This window comes from Aythya fuligula, chromosome 8 (genome assembly GCF_009819795.1).
Source record: "Aythya fuligula isolate bAytFul2 chromosome 8, bAytFul2.pri, whole genome shotgun sequence".
NCBI lineage: Eukaryota > Metazoa > Chordata > Aves > Anseriformes > Anatidae > Aythya > Aythya fuligula.
Window position 1 is genome coordinate 23831061 of NC_045566.1, and position 18285 is coordinate 23849345.

Below are 18285 nucleotides of genomic sequence, written 5' to 3' on the forward strand. Positions count from 1 at the left end.
GGCGGCCCCATCCGGGGCCCGGGGATGCTGTCAGGGCGCCGCCGGGCGGAGCTGCTGGAGGCGGCCGTGGGGAGCCGGGGAGCGGCCGCGGGAGCTGCCGCGGGAGCTGCTGCCCCGCCTGGCCCAGCCGCCAGCCGGGCGGGCCCTGCCCTGCCCTGAGGTCTCGGAGGCAAGTGGGGGGCTGAGGGGCGGGGGTGAGGATGGGGGGGGATGAGGGAGAGGATGGGGGGCGCTGAGGGGGTCAGAGGGGGAATAAGGGGGACTAAGGGGGCCTGCGGGAGGGCTGAGGGGGTTATTGGGGGGATCAGGGGGTTATTGGGGGGATCAGGGGGTTATTGAGAGGATCAGGGGGTTATTGAGGGGATCAGGGGGTTTTGGGGGGAATCAGGGGGTTATTAAGGGGATCAGGGGGTTTTGGGGGGAATCAGGGTTTTTTGGGGGGAATCAGAGGGTTACTGGGGGGCTGGGGGCCGTTCAGGTGCCTGCTCGGGGCTGGTGGTTTCCAGAGGCACAGGCGCAGCCCTCAGCTCCTTCTCCATCCTCGGTTTCGGGCTGGTTTCAGCCTCGCCAGAGCAGAGTGGGCGAGCGCGGTTTCTCCCAGGACAAAGCCTATATGGTTTTGAAGAATTTGAGGGCGATTTGAAGTATTGTCTTTAAACTTTCAGCGCGATTTTTTTTTTTTGCCCCCACAAACATCCAGCTTAGCACAAGTCTAACCCTGTGTGCTTTCACTGCAAAGCTTATATCATCGCTGCTAACCTAGCAGTTTAAGAACTTAAAGACCATGGTTCTGTTAAAGCTTTCTGCTTAAAGTATATATTTTTTCGTATGTACCTGGAGCTTGTGCTGTAAGGCATCCCTTAAGAAAACCAGGAGTGATTTGGAGTAGTCGCAGAAAACGTGACCGAGGCTAACTCGGCCGTGTTATGGTACAGTGGCACATGGGTATCGACTGTCAGTCAAGGCTTAACCATCGGATAGGCTGTTTAGTGCCAGGCAAACCCATATTTTACTTACAGATTTATTTATGTTATGTTTAGAATATATAAAAACTCCTTCCCTGTGGAAAACAGTCTGGTGGATTATGGTTTACGTTTGATAAAATTCATCTGCATGGAGAATCTATGCTTACAAATGTCTAAAAGATACATATAAAATTGATTAATTAATGCTTTACCAAAACAAAACCACAATGCTTTACCAAAACAAAACCACAATAATTTAACTTCAACATTTTAGTTTGAATCGTTGATATGCATATTCTCCCATTGGTGGGAACTGGGCATTGTCAAGCTGGGCAGGTTCATATCATTTTTCTTCCATTAATAATTTAATTTGTTATAAAGTGTCTACTCTGCAACTTTTAAGGCTTTTCACACTGCTGTCTGCATTCAAACAGCTCAGAAGTTGGACATGGTTATGGAAGCAGAATATTCCTGCTGAATCCTCCATGAGTACTCAAAATTCAAGTTCACTGTTGCAGCTCAGTAGATGAGGAGTAGGGTTTTGGTAGGGCAGACACTCGCTGTGTACTTGCATTTATCCAGCTGTGGGAGTGAAAGCTGTGTGCATTTACAGGTGTTAAAGGAGGAAAATAACCTTGAAGACTGGGCAGGGGAGAGAGACTAGTTAGCAAGATGGAACACCTTTGGGAACTTGTAAGGCTGAAATATAAAACAGAATCTAGAAGTGGCCACCATGATTTAATTAGTTCAACACTGAATAAGGGTGTTAAGGAATTTATACTTTGTATTAGGACCCAGAACATGGTGTTGATTTGAACCTCTCTCAGTCCGTGAGGCAGCAATGAACCATTTGAGAGATGTCTGTTTTGTATCCTAGATACAGGTAATTGGAAGCATGCTAATTGGAAAGCATTAATAATTTTATTATTTGGCTGTTATTCATCTAGAAAATTAGAAAACGTTTCAGAAGACTTGTAAGCGTTATTGGGAGAAACACTGCAGTTAATTCATTCCATTGTGAAATACTATGTGCCATCCAACAAGAAGACTTAGAAGGCTGAATGAAAATGAAGGTGGAAATCATAAGAGTGTAAAACAGTATCTGTTTTTATAGCTCTATGAATATTCCTAAGAAAGCCAATTAAAGAGCTAAGTGTCAGAAAAACTAGAAGTGTGTATTGGTAACTGGCTTTTTAAAATACGGATGTTTGTGTCAGAAGGCAATAGGTGCTGCGGTTCACCTGTCACTTTTCAGCACTATGAGTCCATACAAAGGCCTAGCTATTTGAGTGAACATAAAAATCGTCCATTAGTAACATAAATGAATGGTATTTGTTATGTAATGTAACACAGAAGTGTACCAGGAGAATTTTCTTACCTGGTGGTTTGCTCTAAATTTCTTTAGTGCAATAAAATTTTAACGTGACAGCATGTTCCCACTTAAAGGAATTTTGCTTTTCAGGAGGATGGAAATACTAATCTTGCATTATAATACTTCATAAACAGCAACAACAACAAAATTTCAAATCAGATAACTATTAACTGTAATTTTAGAAATGTTAAAATTCTTTCATTTAGGTTTTGTTCCCGTTCTCAGGGTGGTGATGATAATGATAGCTAATGTGTGATGGTGACTAGAAGACAAAGCATGTGAGGACATCGTAATTGGGTGTAGTCCAAGTGAGACAGCGAGTGGACGTATCGGATGGAACCCATGCAAATGGAAAAATATAGGGAAAAATACAAAAATATTAAAAGAAATGCTCATATTTTGTAATATAATCCTCAGGGACATACATAACAATCAGTGGGATCATAAATGTTTTGATTCACTGAAGGCATGGCCCTTCCAGTTCAGCTTAAGTCTTGGTAGCCCATAGGTGGGTGAAAATAGTTTTCCCATTAGCTTTGTTACAGTGCAGTAATATTTGTTATGGTACAGATGAGAAAGACACAACAAGCAATTATTCTGTACGTTCCATATATATGGAGATCTACCTGCTCAGGCATGATCCTTTATGCATTACATTCTTACTTATACTTCAAGATAATGGTGTTTTTCAGTATCTTCTCACACACTCAGGTGTTTTGTTTTTTTTTTTGGTTGGTTGGCTTTTTTCCCTGAAAAATACACTAATGCGTTTCTGATTTCTGGATTTTTGTTTGGATTTTCTATGTTTATTATGGAACATTACCTACTGCGTAATGAAACCAACTAATTGAAATATACTGAAAAAAGACATTTGTTTAAGTGTTTATTTGTTTAATGTGTTTAAGACATTTAAAACAAACTGATATGGTACTCATGCATTGCAAATACCACTCTTGTTATTTTCAGTGTATTTGCATCCTTCAGATGTCAGTGAAAAAGTTGGATGAACTATGATGTATTTAAATGGCTTTGGCAGGAAACCTGGTTAGAATATTTAAGTAATATTAAGTAATGAGAAAAACAGCTGAGCTCCAATGCTCTGAATAATATAGTTAAAGATGTTTTTTAGTTAATTTTTAATTGAAACTTGCTTTTTAAAATCTGGTACGAGCATTTGGCTTCTATTTATTTTTTATTATTTTAGCAGCATGTAGAACATAATGGGACCACTGGTGATTGTTCATTTTGTTTGTTCTTATTGTTATTATTATTATTTTTTTAAATTCTGGATGCAGACAGCACGTCATTGCACGTGGGCAAGAATGGAGGAAGGCAGTCTGTAGTCTCATGCAAAGAAAGGAAAATTTGGTGTCAAAGAGGAAGTACAGAAGTTGTTTGTAAATAAGTACGTTACTCCCCTACACTGGGGAAGAAGTCTTTGTCTGCATTAGTGATATTTATTTGCGCTAACTTATCGTGGTCAATTGTGTTTATCTTCGGTACCCAAAAAAGCACATCAGAGGAAGGTATCTGCAATAATTAAAAAATGCCAAATGGATTTCTTTGAAATGTCATTTGTATGTGCATATTTTAAAATCTACATAGAGTTTGATGGATTGCAATATTGGTACTGTGTGTTTGTGTGTGTGTGTAAGTTGGTACCTCTTTAAGCTATTTAGAGTCTCTTTACTGAGGAAACTGAATTTGTTGTTGTCATGTTGATGTTTTGGGGCTAGTGATGATAGTGGGGGTTGGAATTAGATGGCCTTTAAGGTCCCTCCCCCCAAAAAACATTCTGTGATGATGGATTTTCTTCCTGTAACCCTGCTGATTTCGATTCACCTGCATTTATTTCAGTTTGTGTATTACAGGTTAAACAGTATCATGCTAAATGTTGTTTGAGCAAGAAGAGTGTTGTTGCCTACAATTACTGCTGCAGAACTCTTGCAACTCAAGAGTTTATAAATAAATAAACCTGAAAGGCTCAGACTCTGGATTTTCATGGTGTTCCCTTGCTTTTTAGCTTAAAATGTAAAACAGTACAAGACTTGCTAATATGTCCGTGTCTTGGATCTCACTTGAAACAGCAGACTGAGCCTGTAATAAAGAGATCTTTTTTTCTTGAGCTACTGCCAGTTGCTAAAAAGCTGTTGTGAAAGCCTCACTGAAGCCCACCATATTTAAACTCTCACAAAGTCTTCTGACTACCTAATTTTGCAGTATTTTACTCAATTATTTTAGCATCACCTTTCTTCACTTGGTCAGTATGACCAGCGCTTCTGCGAAATAGAGTGGGACAAGATCTGAGTTCTGACCAAATTCCAGTATACAATCCAAAAACCTACTAAGGAAACTAGTGGCAAAGGGGAATGGTGCCAGCAATATTTTCTGTACGCCACTGATTGTGGTAAAGTAGCTTCTAGCTTGGTTTTAGGGAAACAAATTTATCACCATTATAACACAGAGATTCTTTTTTTTTCCTTCTTCTTTTTCCTGTAACTGGTATTTGTTATTGCACACTGAGAGCGGACTCTTAATAGGTTTACGAAGGAAAAATTATAAATCTATGAGTATGATCCATACATTCAGATAAGAAGCAATAAAAGGATATAGTCATCAAGTTCTCACAGTACTTTTAAATAAGCTTTTTATTAATCTTTCAACAGACGTTTGGAAGTGTAAACAATGGAGGACGAGGCAAACCAAGTGCAATCCCTGAATGAAAAGCAGGTGCCTAACTCCGAGAGTGGTTATGTGTGGCACGTCACCGATACGAATCGACTGCATCGTTTCTTGTGTTTTGGTTCAGAAGGTGGTACTTACTGCACCAAGGAGCAGAAGCTGTGCTTTGAAAATGCAGAAGCTTTAACAAGGCTAATTGAAGAGGGTAGAGGTTGTGAAGTTGTTCAAGAAATAAAGACATTCAGTCAAGAAGGCAGAACAGCAAAACAGGAGCCCCTGCTTTTTGCTCTTGCAATCTGTTCGCAGTGTTCTGATGCAAAAACAAAACAAGCCGCGTTTAAAGCTGTTCCTGAGGTGTGTTGCATACCAACTCATCTCTTTACTTTCATCCAATTTAAAAAAGATCTGAAGGAGGGCATGAAATGTGGCATGTGGGGCCGTGCACTGAGGAAAGCTGTTGCAGATTGGTACAATGGAAAGAATGGCATGGCTGTTGCTTTAGCAGTTACAAAATATAAACAAAGAAGTGGTTGGTCTCATAAAGATCTCCTGAGATTGTCCCACCTAAAACCTGCCAGTGAAGGTAATATGCTTTTAATTTCCCTAGAAATACTATGTTTTAAGCCTCTTATATTTATTGTGGAACTATTTTGGAAACACTGGTACCAGTGTAGAATGATGACATATTGGTGATCATATCCTGGAACTGAGTGATCACATCAGAAATATAACTGTTTATCTTCAGAGGTAAACAGGGTTTATTTCTTGTTTTGCTCTGCGCATGTCAAGAAAAGGTAAAATAATACAATTCCCTCACTTTGTTGCTATCTAGCTTACAAATGATGAAATAAACTTTTTTCATCATTTGGGAAGATCTGTTGGTTTAGAACGAATTAGGCTCCTGGCTTATGAAGAGAATAAAACAGCTGTTCTAACTTGTATGGGGATGACCTCATTTAGCTGGTCAGCAGGTCTGGGAAATTCCATTTATGGTGGTGGTGGTTGTTTTTAACAAAAAAATGCTCTAACTTGTTTGCTTGCCAGAAAGATAAATGCCAATATGAAGAAGGTAATCCTGACTGGAAAATATTTTTCTATAGGAATTGCTATAGTCACTAAATACATTACCAAAGGGTGGAAAGATGTCCAAGAAGCTTATAAAGACAAAGCAGTTTCTGCTGAGACTGAAAAACTTCTAAAGTATCTGGAGGCTGTGGACAGGGTGAAACACACAAAAGATGAATTGGAAGTTACTCATTTAATAGAGGAATATGGTCTGGTTAGAGAACATCTACTGACAAACCATCTGAAATCTAAAGAGGTAGGTAAACTTCAGGAGCTTTGTATTCTCTTTAGAGTTAACACTTCTTAGAGTATTACGTCTTGATTTCCATTAAAAAAGCCCTTATGGTTTATTTTTTCCAAGTTTATTTACACAAGTGGCTAATTTAAAAATAATAAATATCTCTTTCATTTATTTTATAACTTGAACGTTTATTTTAAAATACAGTTATTTAATGTGCAGATGTCAGTTTTTGTACTTGGGAATCTCATCTTTTTTTTTTTTTCTCCTTCTTTGATCATAGGTTTGGAAGGCATTGCTGAAGGACATGCCCATTTCTGTATTATTGAGAAATTTAGGAAAGATGACAGCAAATTCAGTGCTTGAACCAAGAAGCTCAGAAGTGGCAATAATATGTGAAAGACTAAGAAATGAGAAATTATTAAAAAAGGTAAGAAATTTTTCATGATTTTTACTTTTAACCCCTTCTAACTTGCATTTCTTCAGGCAACCTCTTTACAGAATAAAAGAGAGATTATTTTTAAGAAATGTGTAGCTTATTCTTAAAAAACACCCAAACAACAACAGAAAACCCACGCAACAGTAGTGGAATTGCTGCCCCTTGATAATAAAACTTTAATTTCTCATTTGATTTTTTTTGCCCCTATTTCCAAAACTTTACAAATGAAGTGTATTGACGGCTAGGTTCTTTTCTTAATTTAAGTTTGAGGCAAGCTTTGCTTGTTGGGTTCATCCATTGCTCCTGAGTGTTGTAATTTAGAATGAACAAACACAAAAAGTGAGTGGAAGCCACTCTTCTAGGATCCTAGGAAATGAATGAAGAAACTAGCACAGCAGCTGAGAGAAAAAGTGACAAGGAGACTGGCTCCTTTCAGAGTGCTTTATTTTTTTCAGAGGTAATGCAATAAGAGGGAAAAGAGGGTTCCAATAGAATTCATTGCAAGATTCTGGAACGGGAATGAGGTTCATCATTGGATGATGATAAAGAAGCTACTTTACCTGTAACTGACAGCTATCAGTTCATGCTACAGCTTTAAAAAAGACTGCACAAACCTTTTGAACAAATTGAAGTAAACAGATCTTGCAGTAGGATCTTTTTAGTTTGTGTTGCCTTTTTTGTTTGTTTGTTTGTTTGAGTTCATACTACGTAAAACTTACTGTTGATTTATTTTGTCTGTAGGGTAGAATACATCCATTCCATATATTGGTTGCATTAGAAACCTATAAAGCTGGACATGGAAACAGAGGGAAGCTTTGGTGGCGTCCTGATGAAGACATTTTAGAAGCTTTAGATGCTTCGTTCTACAAAACTTTCAAGGTAATAAATAAAGTTCTTGAATTCACTAAGCTCTTTGAGAAGTCTCTTTTTTTTTCTGAAAGCTTATAAAATAATATAGAAAAATTTGTTGGGTGGATAATATTTTGAGAACCTCGTAATAAAAATCTTAGTAATGGGGATTTTATTAAACAGAGGACAAAAACAAAAATAAAAACAAAAACTGTCATATATTCAACTTTTGGCAATGTTATGGTCCTAATGTTGCCCCAAAAACAACTAAAAAAAAAAAAACACACCACACTTCTATGATTGAAAGTAGAAAAAGAAAGAAATTAATATATTATGTAGATATTTTCTTATTTTTTTCTTTTTCTTTTAGACAATTGAACCGACAGGGAAACGTTTCTTACTTGCAGTTGATGTCAGTGCATCAATGACCCAAAAAGTGTTGGGCAGTGTGCTGAATGCTAGCACGGTTGCAGCGGTGATGTGCATGGTGAGGCGTTAAACTTCTTTTATTTGTAGCTGTTTGCAGCTTGAGCTTCACTTTTGATACAAAGGTACTCTAAAACTGGTTAGAAACCAGAAGGAAGTTGATATATATAATTTTTTGTTATTATTTTTGCTACCGAAGGTGTGGCTTTATGGTAGACCAGATGCTTAAAGCAGCCAGATTCAGAAAGGTCACTTTAAAAAAGCTGGTTTCCAGTTTTAATCAAAGTGGTTGAGGCTGCTTTTTTACCTATTGAAACTGAAAATACATTGGGGAGAAAAAAAGAAACAAACAAACAAACAAAAAACCAAAAAAAATCCAGAAGCATTGATAATTTAATACAGATTGGATTGAGGAATTTTGGGATAATTTGAGCTATCAACACTGACTTTGTATCACAATTGCTTTTACCTCAGTTTGATATTCTAAAGCTTCTTGTGCATTTATATTAGAGTGGAACTTGTTTGCATTGAAAAATGTTCAGTGTTTTATGTCAAAGAGGGGAGAGAAGAAATAGGAAAGGATTTTTAGTTACAGTAATGAGAACATTTCTGCAGCTCTGATTTTGCACTGTCTATTCACAGTAGTATTACGAAGTATTTAAAGTATAGAGTGAAGCTTTAGCGTATATAATGAGCCATGCTGACTTACATACAAAAGGGTATGATGCCTCTTCAGCAGGGAATGCCTTGATTCAGTCAGGAAAAGTTCTAAATAACATTTTTATTTTTCGTCTTCCTCTTTCTCAGGTTGTAGCACGTACTGAGAAGGATTCCCATATCGTTGCCTTTTCACATGAAATTGTCCCTTGCCCTGTGACAGCTGATATGACGTTACCTCAAGTTTTAGTGAAAATGTATGAAGTATGTAAAAATAATTGAAAAAAATGCATTGCTTTTTTTTTTTTTTCTTCTAGTACTGTGATTAGTCTGTATCTGTATAGTAGAATGCTGTGTATTTTTTTTTCTCCCTTTTATTTAGGGGAAGTCCAGCAAATGTCATTATTTCAACTGCCTGAATATTAAATAAAGTAATTTAGAATGGCATTGCTAGATCACAATGGCTTAATTTGAAAACAATAACTTCAGTTATGTCATTATTTTATTTATTTAAGTGAAATGAATGAGTGAACTGTTGTTTTGTTGTTTAACAAAGACAATTCTGTATGTGATATACCACGAGGCTCACATAAAAAGTAATTTTCCATGAGTTACTAACTTCTGTAGTAATGTGTTCCATGTATACATATATTTTTTTTTTCCTTTTAAGATTCCAATGGGTACGACTGATTGTTCCCTTCCAATGATATGGGCTCAGAAAACACAGACAGCTGCTGATGTCTTCATTGTATTTACTGATAATGAGACATTTGCTGGAAATACTCATCCTGCAACAGCTCTTAGAGAGTACAGGGAGGTAAATATGCTTCTGAGTGCTTGCAATTGATGAATGCAGTATAGAATAAACACTAGTTCTCTACATGTTTTACAGATTAAACAAGTTGTTGCAATCTGCCGTAAATAATAATCTCGATATTGTTAAAAACATAAATTCTATGCTTAGGCTGAATTAGTGGAAGTAATTGCTCACATTCAAAGCCATTGAATTGAAAAAAGGATTTGTAATTAACCTACTTTGCTAGCTGTACTTGCAATATCAGTGAAAATTTGTTTGGTATTGAGACAGTGCATGAATTTCTACATTCTATAATTCTGTAATTGATTCTGAATTTTATAATTGATGAAATAATTTTTTTACAGGAAGCTCTTAAATAATGGTACTGTGCTCCCAGAATTAAATTCAACTTCGATCTCTGTATTAGATCTCACAAACATTAAACAAAGTAATGAAGACAAGTCTGTAGGGAAACACTCAAGAGGATAAGATGATAGGTACCATGTGAACAAAGCCCTATATGTTTTAAAGTGGCTATGTATGCTGTGGAGCTTTGCAATTTTGAAACAGAACTAAGAAAAACACTTCCTACCAGCACACTGCTATTAAAAATTATTTGAACAGCAAACAATCTTTTAGGCTTAAAGGGAACTATTTCTAAATTAATATATTTTAAACTGCAAAGACAAGTATGTATGGACATTGATCTTCATACCATGTCCACCCATTTGAAATTAATACCATAATCTTTAACTTGCCCAGTGAAACCTTACCACAGAGTTATTTAGTTGAGATTAGCTCCCTCCCACTCCTAAATTTTTGCTTTTAACAAAGAATTCCTGTACTCTGGCCTTAATATCACTTGCTTTGTTTTAACTTACACATGACTGACATGTAAATCAGCTCATTTAGCTGAGTTGTCCAGGTCACAGCTGCTTTATTTGTTCAACCAACACTTGGACTCTTTGCCTGAGACAAAAACATGCTCCTTGATTCGTGTTAGATGATTTGATTATTATTATTGAAAGTTTTCTCTCAGAATGATCTTCAGAATAGCAAATGCAGTGTTTACATTTGAAATCTATAAATCTTAATATTGCAGGGAAGTTTTGCCAGTAGCATTCATTGAAGTTTATTTGTATTTGCTTAAATATAACTGTTTTACTGCAACTTAAGTACGGTGTTAACAGGCAGCCTGCAATTCTTGTTACGGCATACCTAGGTTCTATCAGTATGCCTCTTCAGACAGTGGTTTATGTATGCCAGATAGCAAGATTTGGCCTCTGTCATGTTTCATTTACTGTATATGTGTGTATTTCTGAAAATATTTTCTGTTCTTCCTCTAGAAAATGGGTATTCCTGCTAAATTGATCGTATGTGGGATGACATCAAACAGCTTTACGATTGCCGATCCAGATGACAGAGGCATGTTGGATATATGTGGCTTTGATACAGGAGCTTTGGATGTTATTCAGAACTTCATTTTGGATTTGATTTAGCATTCTAGGTATCTGCTCTTCCCAATGGGTCCACTGCTGGCAACAGACTTTTCACCTTGGGAACTCCCAGCCAAATATACTTTATTAGAAAATGGCACATTATATACATATCAGAGCGTATCCGTTTTGCGAAGGGAAAACAAGAAAAGCAGATGAGACACCGCTTTTCTCTTTTCTCCTATTGCACACAATTTGAAATAACAATGGGAAGTTTGTTAAACGTAGCTACAGGGTTACACAACATGTAATTTAATTTCATTTATAATAGATTATAAATACTGAGATTTCTTTTTCCCCTGTTGCTGTGGAATGCTTGTTTGCAAGAGTGAATTGATGAATTATTCCTAGGATGGGCAGGACAGAAAAGTGGTTTTAGCTTTTGAATAATGTTAGTTTAACAACTAACATTAGTTTAGAGGGATCTTTCTTTAGACTTTTTTTTTTTTTTTTTTTTTTTTTAAAAAAAAAACTAAGGTTCAACAGTTTCCATAATTATACTTCAGATCTACAAAAGAAGTATTTTCTGGCACATGTGAGACCATGTAACTGTGATGCAGTATAAAAGTTACCCAGTGAGATTTTATACTGACAAAACTGAAAGTGGAAGAGCTCATGCTCATCTTTTATTTAGATTATTTGGATTTTCGAGGATAAAGTAACTCTTTCTAGAGAGAGGGGTAGTTTCTGTACAATGCAGTTTCAAAAGCACTATTTTAGATTTCATGTGCTTTGGTGAATATTCAACAAACCTTTTAGTAGCGAAAGGTTTTGGAAATGGCTAGGAAGCCACATTCAGTACATGTTGTAACTTCAGTTAGCATCAGCTCACTTTCAGTGAGGAAGATCAGCAAGTGCATGTGTCTTAGCCTACTCTTGAAAGCTGAGTAGCAACAACCAGAAACAAATGGCTATGTTTTCTTCAAAGGAATGTATTGGATGATACAAAAATCTTCCTAATGAGAATACTTCGTTTAAAAAAAATCTTTTTGTAGATTAACATTATTTCTGATTTCTTAAATTAATTCAATCTAACATTTTTCCAAACTACCTCCAGTTTATAGTGACCAATTCTTAAAAACTTTTATGAAGTGTACAGTTGCCTCGTTCTCAAAATCTTGTTTAGGAAGTGATTGAAACTGGATTTTTTTTTTTTTTTTAGTCTGATAGTAAGAGTGTGAGTAAATATGGAGAAAGCTAGTGAATATCTTACCACTTTGGAACAGGAATCAATAGCAATTCATGTGTATATGTATTTAAATCTGTGTGTGTGTGTATTTAGGTATGTGTGTTCAGGGGGGAAGTTAAAAGATCTCTTTCACAGATCAGTCTTAAAAGCTGAGAGCTTTTTTTCAGAGATGCTTTTACAACTTCCCCAAGATGTGTATGTCAGCCTCTTTTATGCTAATTCTGGCTGTTTTAAACAGTGAATTTGGTGTTAATTTGAAAATAATTATGGTTTATAAAGATTACCCGATTGTGGTAAATGACATGTAAGACCATATTTTTCTGCCTAAAAGACAAGCTTTTAAATGTAAAATTCAAGTTCATATTATACTTTTGATACTTGTAACACTTTTCATTATGCCTCCTACATATTGACTCGAAGTTCAAAGCTTGCATTCTGTAGGATGGTTATCTATTTTGGTGCTATCTAAAATATGAGATTACATGTTACTGAAGGTATTCTGCTACACACTTACACACTACCTTAATGAATAAATCAGAACGGTGAAGGAAGCCTTTTCTGACACTGATGTATAGGAACAACTCGAGAGTTGTTTTAAATCTGTGGCTTAAAGAGCTGATGGTAAGAATGTTAGTTTTCAGTGGACATGAATGTAGTTACTTCTGAATTATCCCTGCTATTATAATACAGCTCTGATAGAATGCTTGAACACAGGACTACCACCAGCTTGTCAGGTGACATCCAGAAAAAAACAAGCGTTCCTGCAGAAACTGATAAAATAGCACTTTGAGTTTGAAAATTAGCCATTTCCTTTGAAAAACTTCTTACCAAGTGTAGTCTTCTTGCAAAATGAACACAAGGAATTTGGGGCGTAAATGCACTTGCTCACTACATGTAAATTATTTAAAGTAAATGCACTGATGTTTTGGAGTTGTTTTTGGTAGTAATGTGTTTTAAATGAGGCAATAGTCAAACACCTGAATAGATGTTTCCTATTAAGCTAGCGATGTTGAAAATAACTGACAGATAAGTATCTTTTGCAGGTACTTTTTCTTTTTTGAAGTAGTTTTTGTGAAGTAATAGGAAATATTTTGGACTAAATATGAAATGAGAAACCTAAACTGGTATTTCAAGTAACTTTTTTGCAGTCAATTGCATAAATTTACTGCAAATAAATATTAGACTAGTTATTAACAGATTGATTGAACAGTTATTGTAGCGATGCATCTTTGAAAGCAGTCTGGTTTAAAATAAAATCCCTTGAACTACAGTAAAAGTGAAGGTGAATTTTTCAGTAGAACTTAGAGAAAATGTTGACACTAGATAGCTATGTGCTATGTTAAAGATAGTCACCCATGCTGGAGTACATAATTTGCCCCTAAATATTTACCATACCTCTGTACCAAAAAATCTTGTTAGATTATTGTAGATGCTGGTTTTCCAGTGTAAAGCTAGCACTGTTGAGATCATGTTGTCATCTGCTCCTCCTTTAAAGTTTCCAGAGAGAGGGGAAACTGAAGTAAATGCTGACAGATGAAATTTGGCAGTATGTTGGCCCTTGTTCCTCCTATTTTCTGTCTGGAGTTGGTTATTATCATACAGCAAGGGGCAAAGAAGACTGATCCTGCGTTTTCTTTTTCCATAGACTGATCTTTTTTTTTCTGTCTGTATGCTGAATTTTAGGGGAACTGTCTGACTCATTTGCTGTAACAAATTTCTCTTGATTTTAGTCTTTAGTTACTAAACAAATAATTTCTAGAACGATACCTGGACATGTGAAGAGGCAACAATTACTGTAATTTTTTTTTAAAGGAAAAAAAAACAGCTAAGACAGTTTCTCAGCTTTAGTTCAGTATACAATAAATAAAACCTTTCACTAGAGAGTGGACATGACTTTTTCAAGTTAGTGTTGTTTGCATTGGAGGAACACTGACTAACGAAAATGGGGCTATAATTGTGCACTACAGTTTAGTAGTGAAAATAGGACAGGAAAGATTTTAAAGATAGTGAAGTTTATTCAAAACATTAAAAAAAAAAAGAAAAAAAACACAATAAAAATCTAAATGCAGAGTGCAGGTGTAGACTAGGTGAATGCAGGTTTCTTGTTATTTGTCAGAATTAACAGGCTTTCAGTTTGACTGTCATTTCACTGTGAGCCCCTGATAATTCTTAAGTGTTAGATTATTGTCTAAGACTGTAATGTTCAGGCACTTTAGCATAAAGAAAGAAGAAAAGGATGTAATGGTTGGAAGCACAGCAGAGGTAAAATGTTCTTCTATAATGGAGGGCTGTAACCAGTGGACATCAGAGGTCATGTTTCCGCGTAGCAGTGATACAGACAAGAATGTGGGCACGTGCTGCTCAAGATTTCTTTAAAATTATGCATCGGTATTGTGTGTTGAATAAAGACAGTAATAATTTTGCCAAGAATTAGACTTTTGTGCCAGGATTTTTAGATCTACAGCAAGGAAAGGGAGAGTTTGGGATGCTTGTAGAACTTCCTTACAGGTAGAACTTGGGGCTTAATCCACAGTTGTGTGTTTAATAAAGAGAGGCCTCAAAGTAGGTCTAGGTCCGAAGTTAGCAGTGCCAGTCTAACTGCCCAGTACACAGCAGCCTCTAATAACTGGCCATAAAGTACCTTGCTGCTTTAAATCACTGTTAAACCTGTTTGTGAAACATAAATCATTGTGGGGACAGGACATTTGTTCTTTTTTGTTGTTGTTGCTTTTAAATTGGGGCCCACTAATACCCATTTATGGGTATGGCTTTCAAAGGCTATTCAATGAAGCGTATGTTCTTGGCTTAAAAAGTACACCAGCAGTTTTGGAAATGTATTTTACTAATGACTCTGTAAAAACACTAGGAAAATATTTTTCTCCATTGCAAAATGCTGTGCTGCTTAATCACGTAGCCACCATACCAAAAGCATTAGTATTGGTTCCGTTTATGTTGATTCTTCTATTACCCATTTTTTTCTGTGCTCTTCCTTTTCTCTGTTAATGTTGGCTTTTTTCTCCTTTTCCATCACCTCGTGAACCCAGACCTATACTTGAACCTCTTCTCACAAGCTCTTGTCCTTTCCTTTTTTGCCACTGTTCTAAATCTGCCATTTTGCTGTCATCAAGCACGTTAGCTTAGCTAAACAACTTAAGCCAGAACTGATGTCACAGTATTTATCTTAACTTAAAAAGGGACAACTTTTTCACCTTCTTTGATCATATGAATCTCTAATAAGATATTTAATTTGCTGTATCTATCAGCTTTTGGTTAAAAAAGAAAGTTGCATAATTACAAAAGTGCATCTTTGTTTCTTTAAAAAATCCAACATCTGCCTGTGAAACTAAATGGCTTACTTCTATAAAACAACCATTTAAAATCGGCTTTTCAAATGTAAAGCTTCTTTCTCGAGTTTGTTGAGTGGGTCAGAGCTTTTCATTCTGTCATATGTTACCTAGTTGTTACAAGCAGAATTAAGGAAACATTTAAATGAATCTTCTGGATGAGTGGGCAGCTTTTTAGCAATATTGAAAATATTGGAAGACTAGAATGTAGAAGCAAACCTCAGCAAAAATCACTTGTCTTGCTTGTGCTTTTAATCTTCCTTGTTTTTTTTTTAAGCATTTCATCACTTTATAGGGTTTATTTAGCTATTTGCAGTGGCTCACAGTGGACAAATACGCTGTAAGTAAATTGTTCTACTGGCTTTATTGCTGAAATGGTAGAGATTTCATCATACCCTGACAGAGTACAGTGTACAACGTTGCTGAGTAAGACTTAGGGGGAAAAGATAAAACAGTAGGACTATATTTTGTATGTGCTGCTCTGAGAGCTAGGACTTAAAATTAGCTAATTGCAGCATAAGGTATGGTGTCTTTAAGTATGTGTGCTTACATTTGGATTTATGATTTTGATACTGTAACATGTGGTTTCTTTAGGTATTTCTGCATTCTGAATTTAAGTTTAAATAAATATATTTGCATATATATGTGTGGTACAGTCAGAACTTTTACAAATACTTCATTAACAAATAACGAATGGAAATAGCTGTTTTCCTAATGTTACCAGCTTTTTAGTTAAGCACAACTATTTACAATAAAACATCTATTCTGTTACATTCTCATATAAAAGTGCAGTTCTACTCTCAAACTAATTCCATATAAGGAATGAAGAGATGAATGCATTCACAGCTCTGTCTGCTTAGTTAAATAACTTAACGTTTGTTTTTAACTACTCATGCTTCTTAGGAGCACGTTATTTGAGCTGGATGAGTGCTTAAGTATAATTCCTATTACAGAATATTTTAACGGACAATTTTTAACATTCACATCCCAAGACAACCATTACTTTAAAACAAACAGCTTTTCTTCTGGAGACACTACTAAGCAAAAAATATGGAACTTTTTATTTTGAATGCCTCTCCCTGCCCTTTTTTGTTCCTGGAGTAGAACCACACTTGAACTGCCATATAATGTTTAAATAACTTAAACATAACATGGCTTTGTGCCATCCAATAATGAAGGCACTGTCTTGCTGCTACTTTCTATGAAACGATACAAAATGAATGAGAAAACATTTGGATGGGGAGCCTTAATATAGCTGAAAAGAAATAACAAACTGGCACTCATGAGGCTCTGCAGGCGTATAGTAGGCTTTCTCAGCTATTGGAATGGAATATTGCCTTAAGTGACATTGCCCTGGGATTTCTGAAACGTAGAACTCAAAGGGGTATTTTAAACTACTGTTTTGGGACTTTTTCTATCAGGGAACAAAATGAAAAGTAAGGTCTTTGAAAAATTCCTTTGCGTACTGTTATTTTTACATGATGGATTTACAAGCTTTCAGGTGCAAAATTGTTAATCTAAGAAAACAAAACTGGCCTAAGAATTATACACAGGGAAAAAGAACACTTGGATACCAGCACATGTGCAAACTAAATTGCTTTATTAAGTATAAATTTAGGGAGAGATACACATTTGATGGTGTTTTAACTTAATGAGTGTGTCCTTGTAAAAAAAGACTTAAGGCAACGATGAAACTAGCAAAAGGTAGTGAACTGCAATAATAATATAACAAGGTCAGTGTGTTTAGTTAGCTAATTACACGTTAAAGATGCACAGTGCAGAGGACTCTATACTGAACTTTTACAAATTGTTACTTAAATTTATTTCAAAGCTGCAATGCAACAAGAAAGTCGTCAAATTCACTAAGGACAGCCTTACAGTCACAATTATCCAAGCTGAAGGTGGATGTGGCACTTTGTTTCCTTGTGGAAAGAAAGTTGTTTATGTGCACGCAGTGCCTGCAGCAATGGAAATAACAGACATCTTATTCACAAGGAGCGAATAAAAATGGACTTACTGTTTTTATTCTAAACTGTGCATCTTTAGTAGTGTAATAGTCCCTTTTATTGAGGAAAGGGATATAATTTTCTACTCGCGTATGATGAACTTTCCTGAAATAACCAAGTCTTGGCAGTGGCTGCTCTGGCTTTGGATGTACATTGTACTGAAACTATTGAATTTGGGTTTTTTAGACATTTAACTGCAAGTTAATATTGCTAGTAAACTGCATTCTGACTGTAGAACTTAAGTACTAAATAAACTCTATGCATATTAGACCCATTTTACTTGGTCTTGAGTTTCATAACAGCACTGGATTGATGATGATGTAGAGTTTAGTGTCACTGAGCTGCCTGGCTACACCAGGACATTCCAGAATGACAGCGTCCAGACTGATATAGTGGAGAGTAAAGATGAAAGTGCTTACCTACCACTCTACAACTGCAAGGATCTCTCTTCCCTTTTTCCATAGCACCTGAACTTATAATTAAGTACTTACAAGATCAGATGATGAAATACATGTATGAGGGAGGTAAACAAAGGTGGATATCCCCTCCCATTGGTGACTGTCAAGGGAGAACCTCCTACTACCCTAATCTTCCACAGACATATATGACCAAAGAATTTAACCAAAGAACAGGGGCTAGGGCTGGGAGACCCTAGAGTTCAAGCCTCTTCAGAAGATCCTAAGATACTCTCATACAATGGCAGCCTAGTCAGTTTTAAAACAGTGACTGACCCTTTGCAAGACCCCAAAGTTGCAGGTTAC

General features: G+C 36.2%; 1 protein-coding gene across 1 annotated transcript; it reads left to right on the forward strand.

The window, feature by feature from the left end:
• The first annotated feature begins 24 nt into the window (after window positions 1-24).
• Window positions 25-17798, forward strand: RO60 (Ro60, Y RNA binding protein). Its single transcript, XM_032192793.1, has 9 exons — window positions 25-169; window positions 5004-5602; window positions 6120-6340; window positions 6606-6752; window positions 7503-7640; window positions 7981-8097; window positions 8844-8957; window positions 9364-9510; window positions 10836-17798. Exons 2-9 carry the CDS (start codon window positions 5023-5025, stop codon window positions 10986-10988), a joined length of 1617 nt encoding a protein of 538 aa, XP_032048684.1. The 5' UTR covers window positions 25-169; window positions 5004-5022; the 3' UTR covers window positions 10989-17798.
• The last annotated feature ends 487 nt before the right edge of the window (window positions 17799-18285 follow it).

Bases quoted from the DNA above. Each gene is read 5' to 3' on its own strand.
- RO60 (XM_032192793.1), top strand. From the start codon at position 5,023: ATGGAGGACGAGGCAAACCAAGTGCAATCCCTGAATGAAAAGCAGGTG. The intron at 8,098-8,843 runs GTGAGGCGTTAA...CCTCTTTCTCAG, and splicing joins TTGCAGCGGTGATGTGCATG to GTTGTAGCACGTACTGAGAA. The intron at 8,958-9,363 runs GTATGTAAAAAT...TTTCCTTTTAAG, and splicing joins TTTTAGTGAAAATGTATGAA to ATTCCAATGGGTACGACTGA.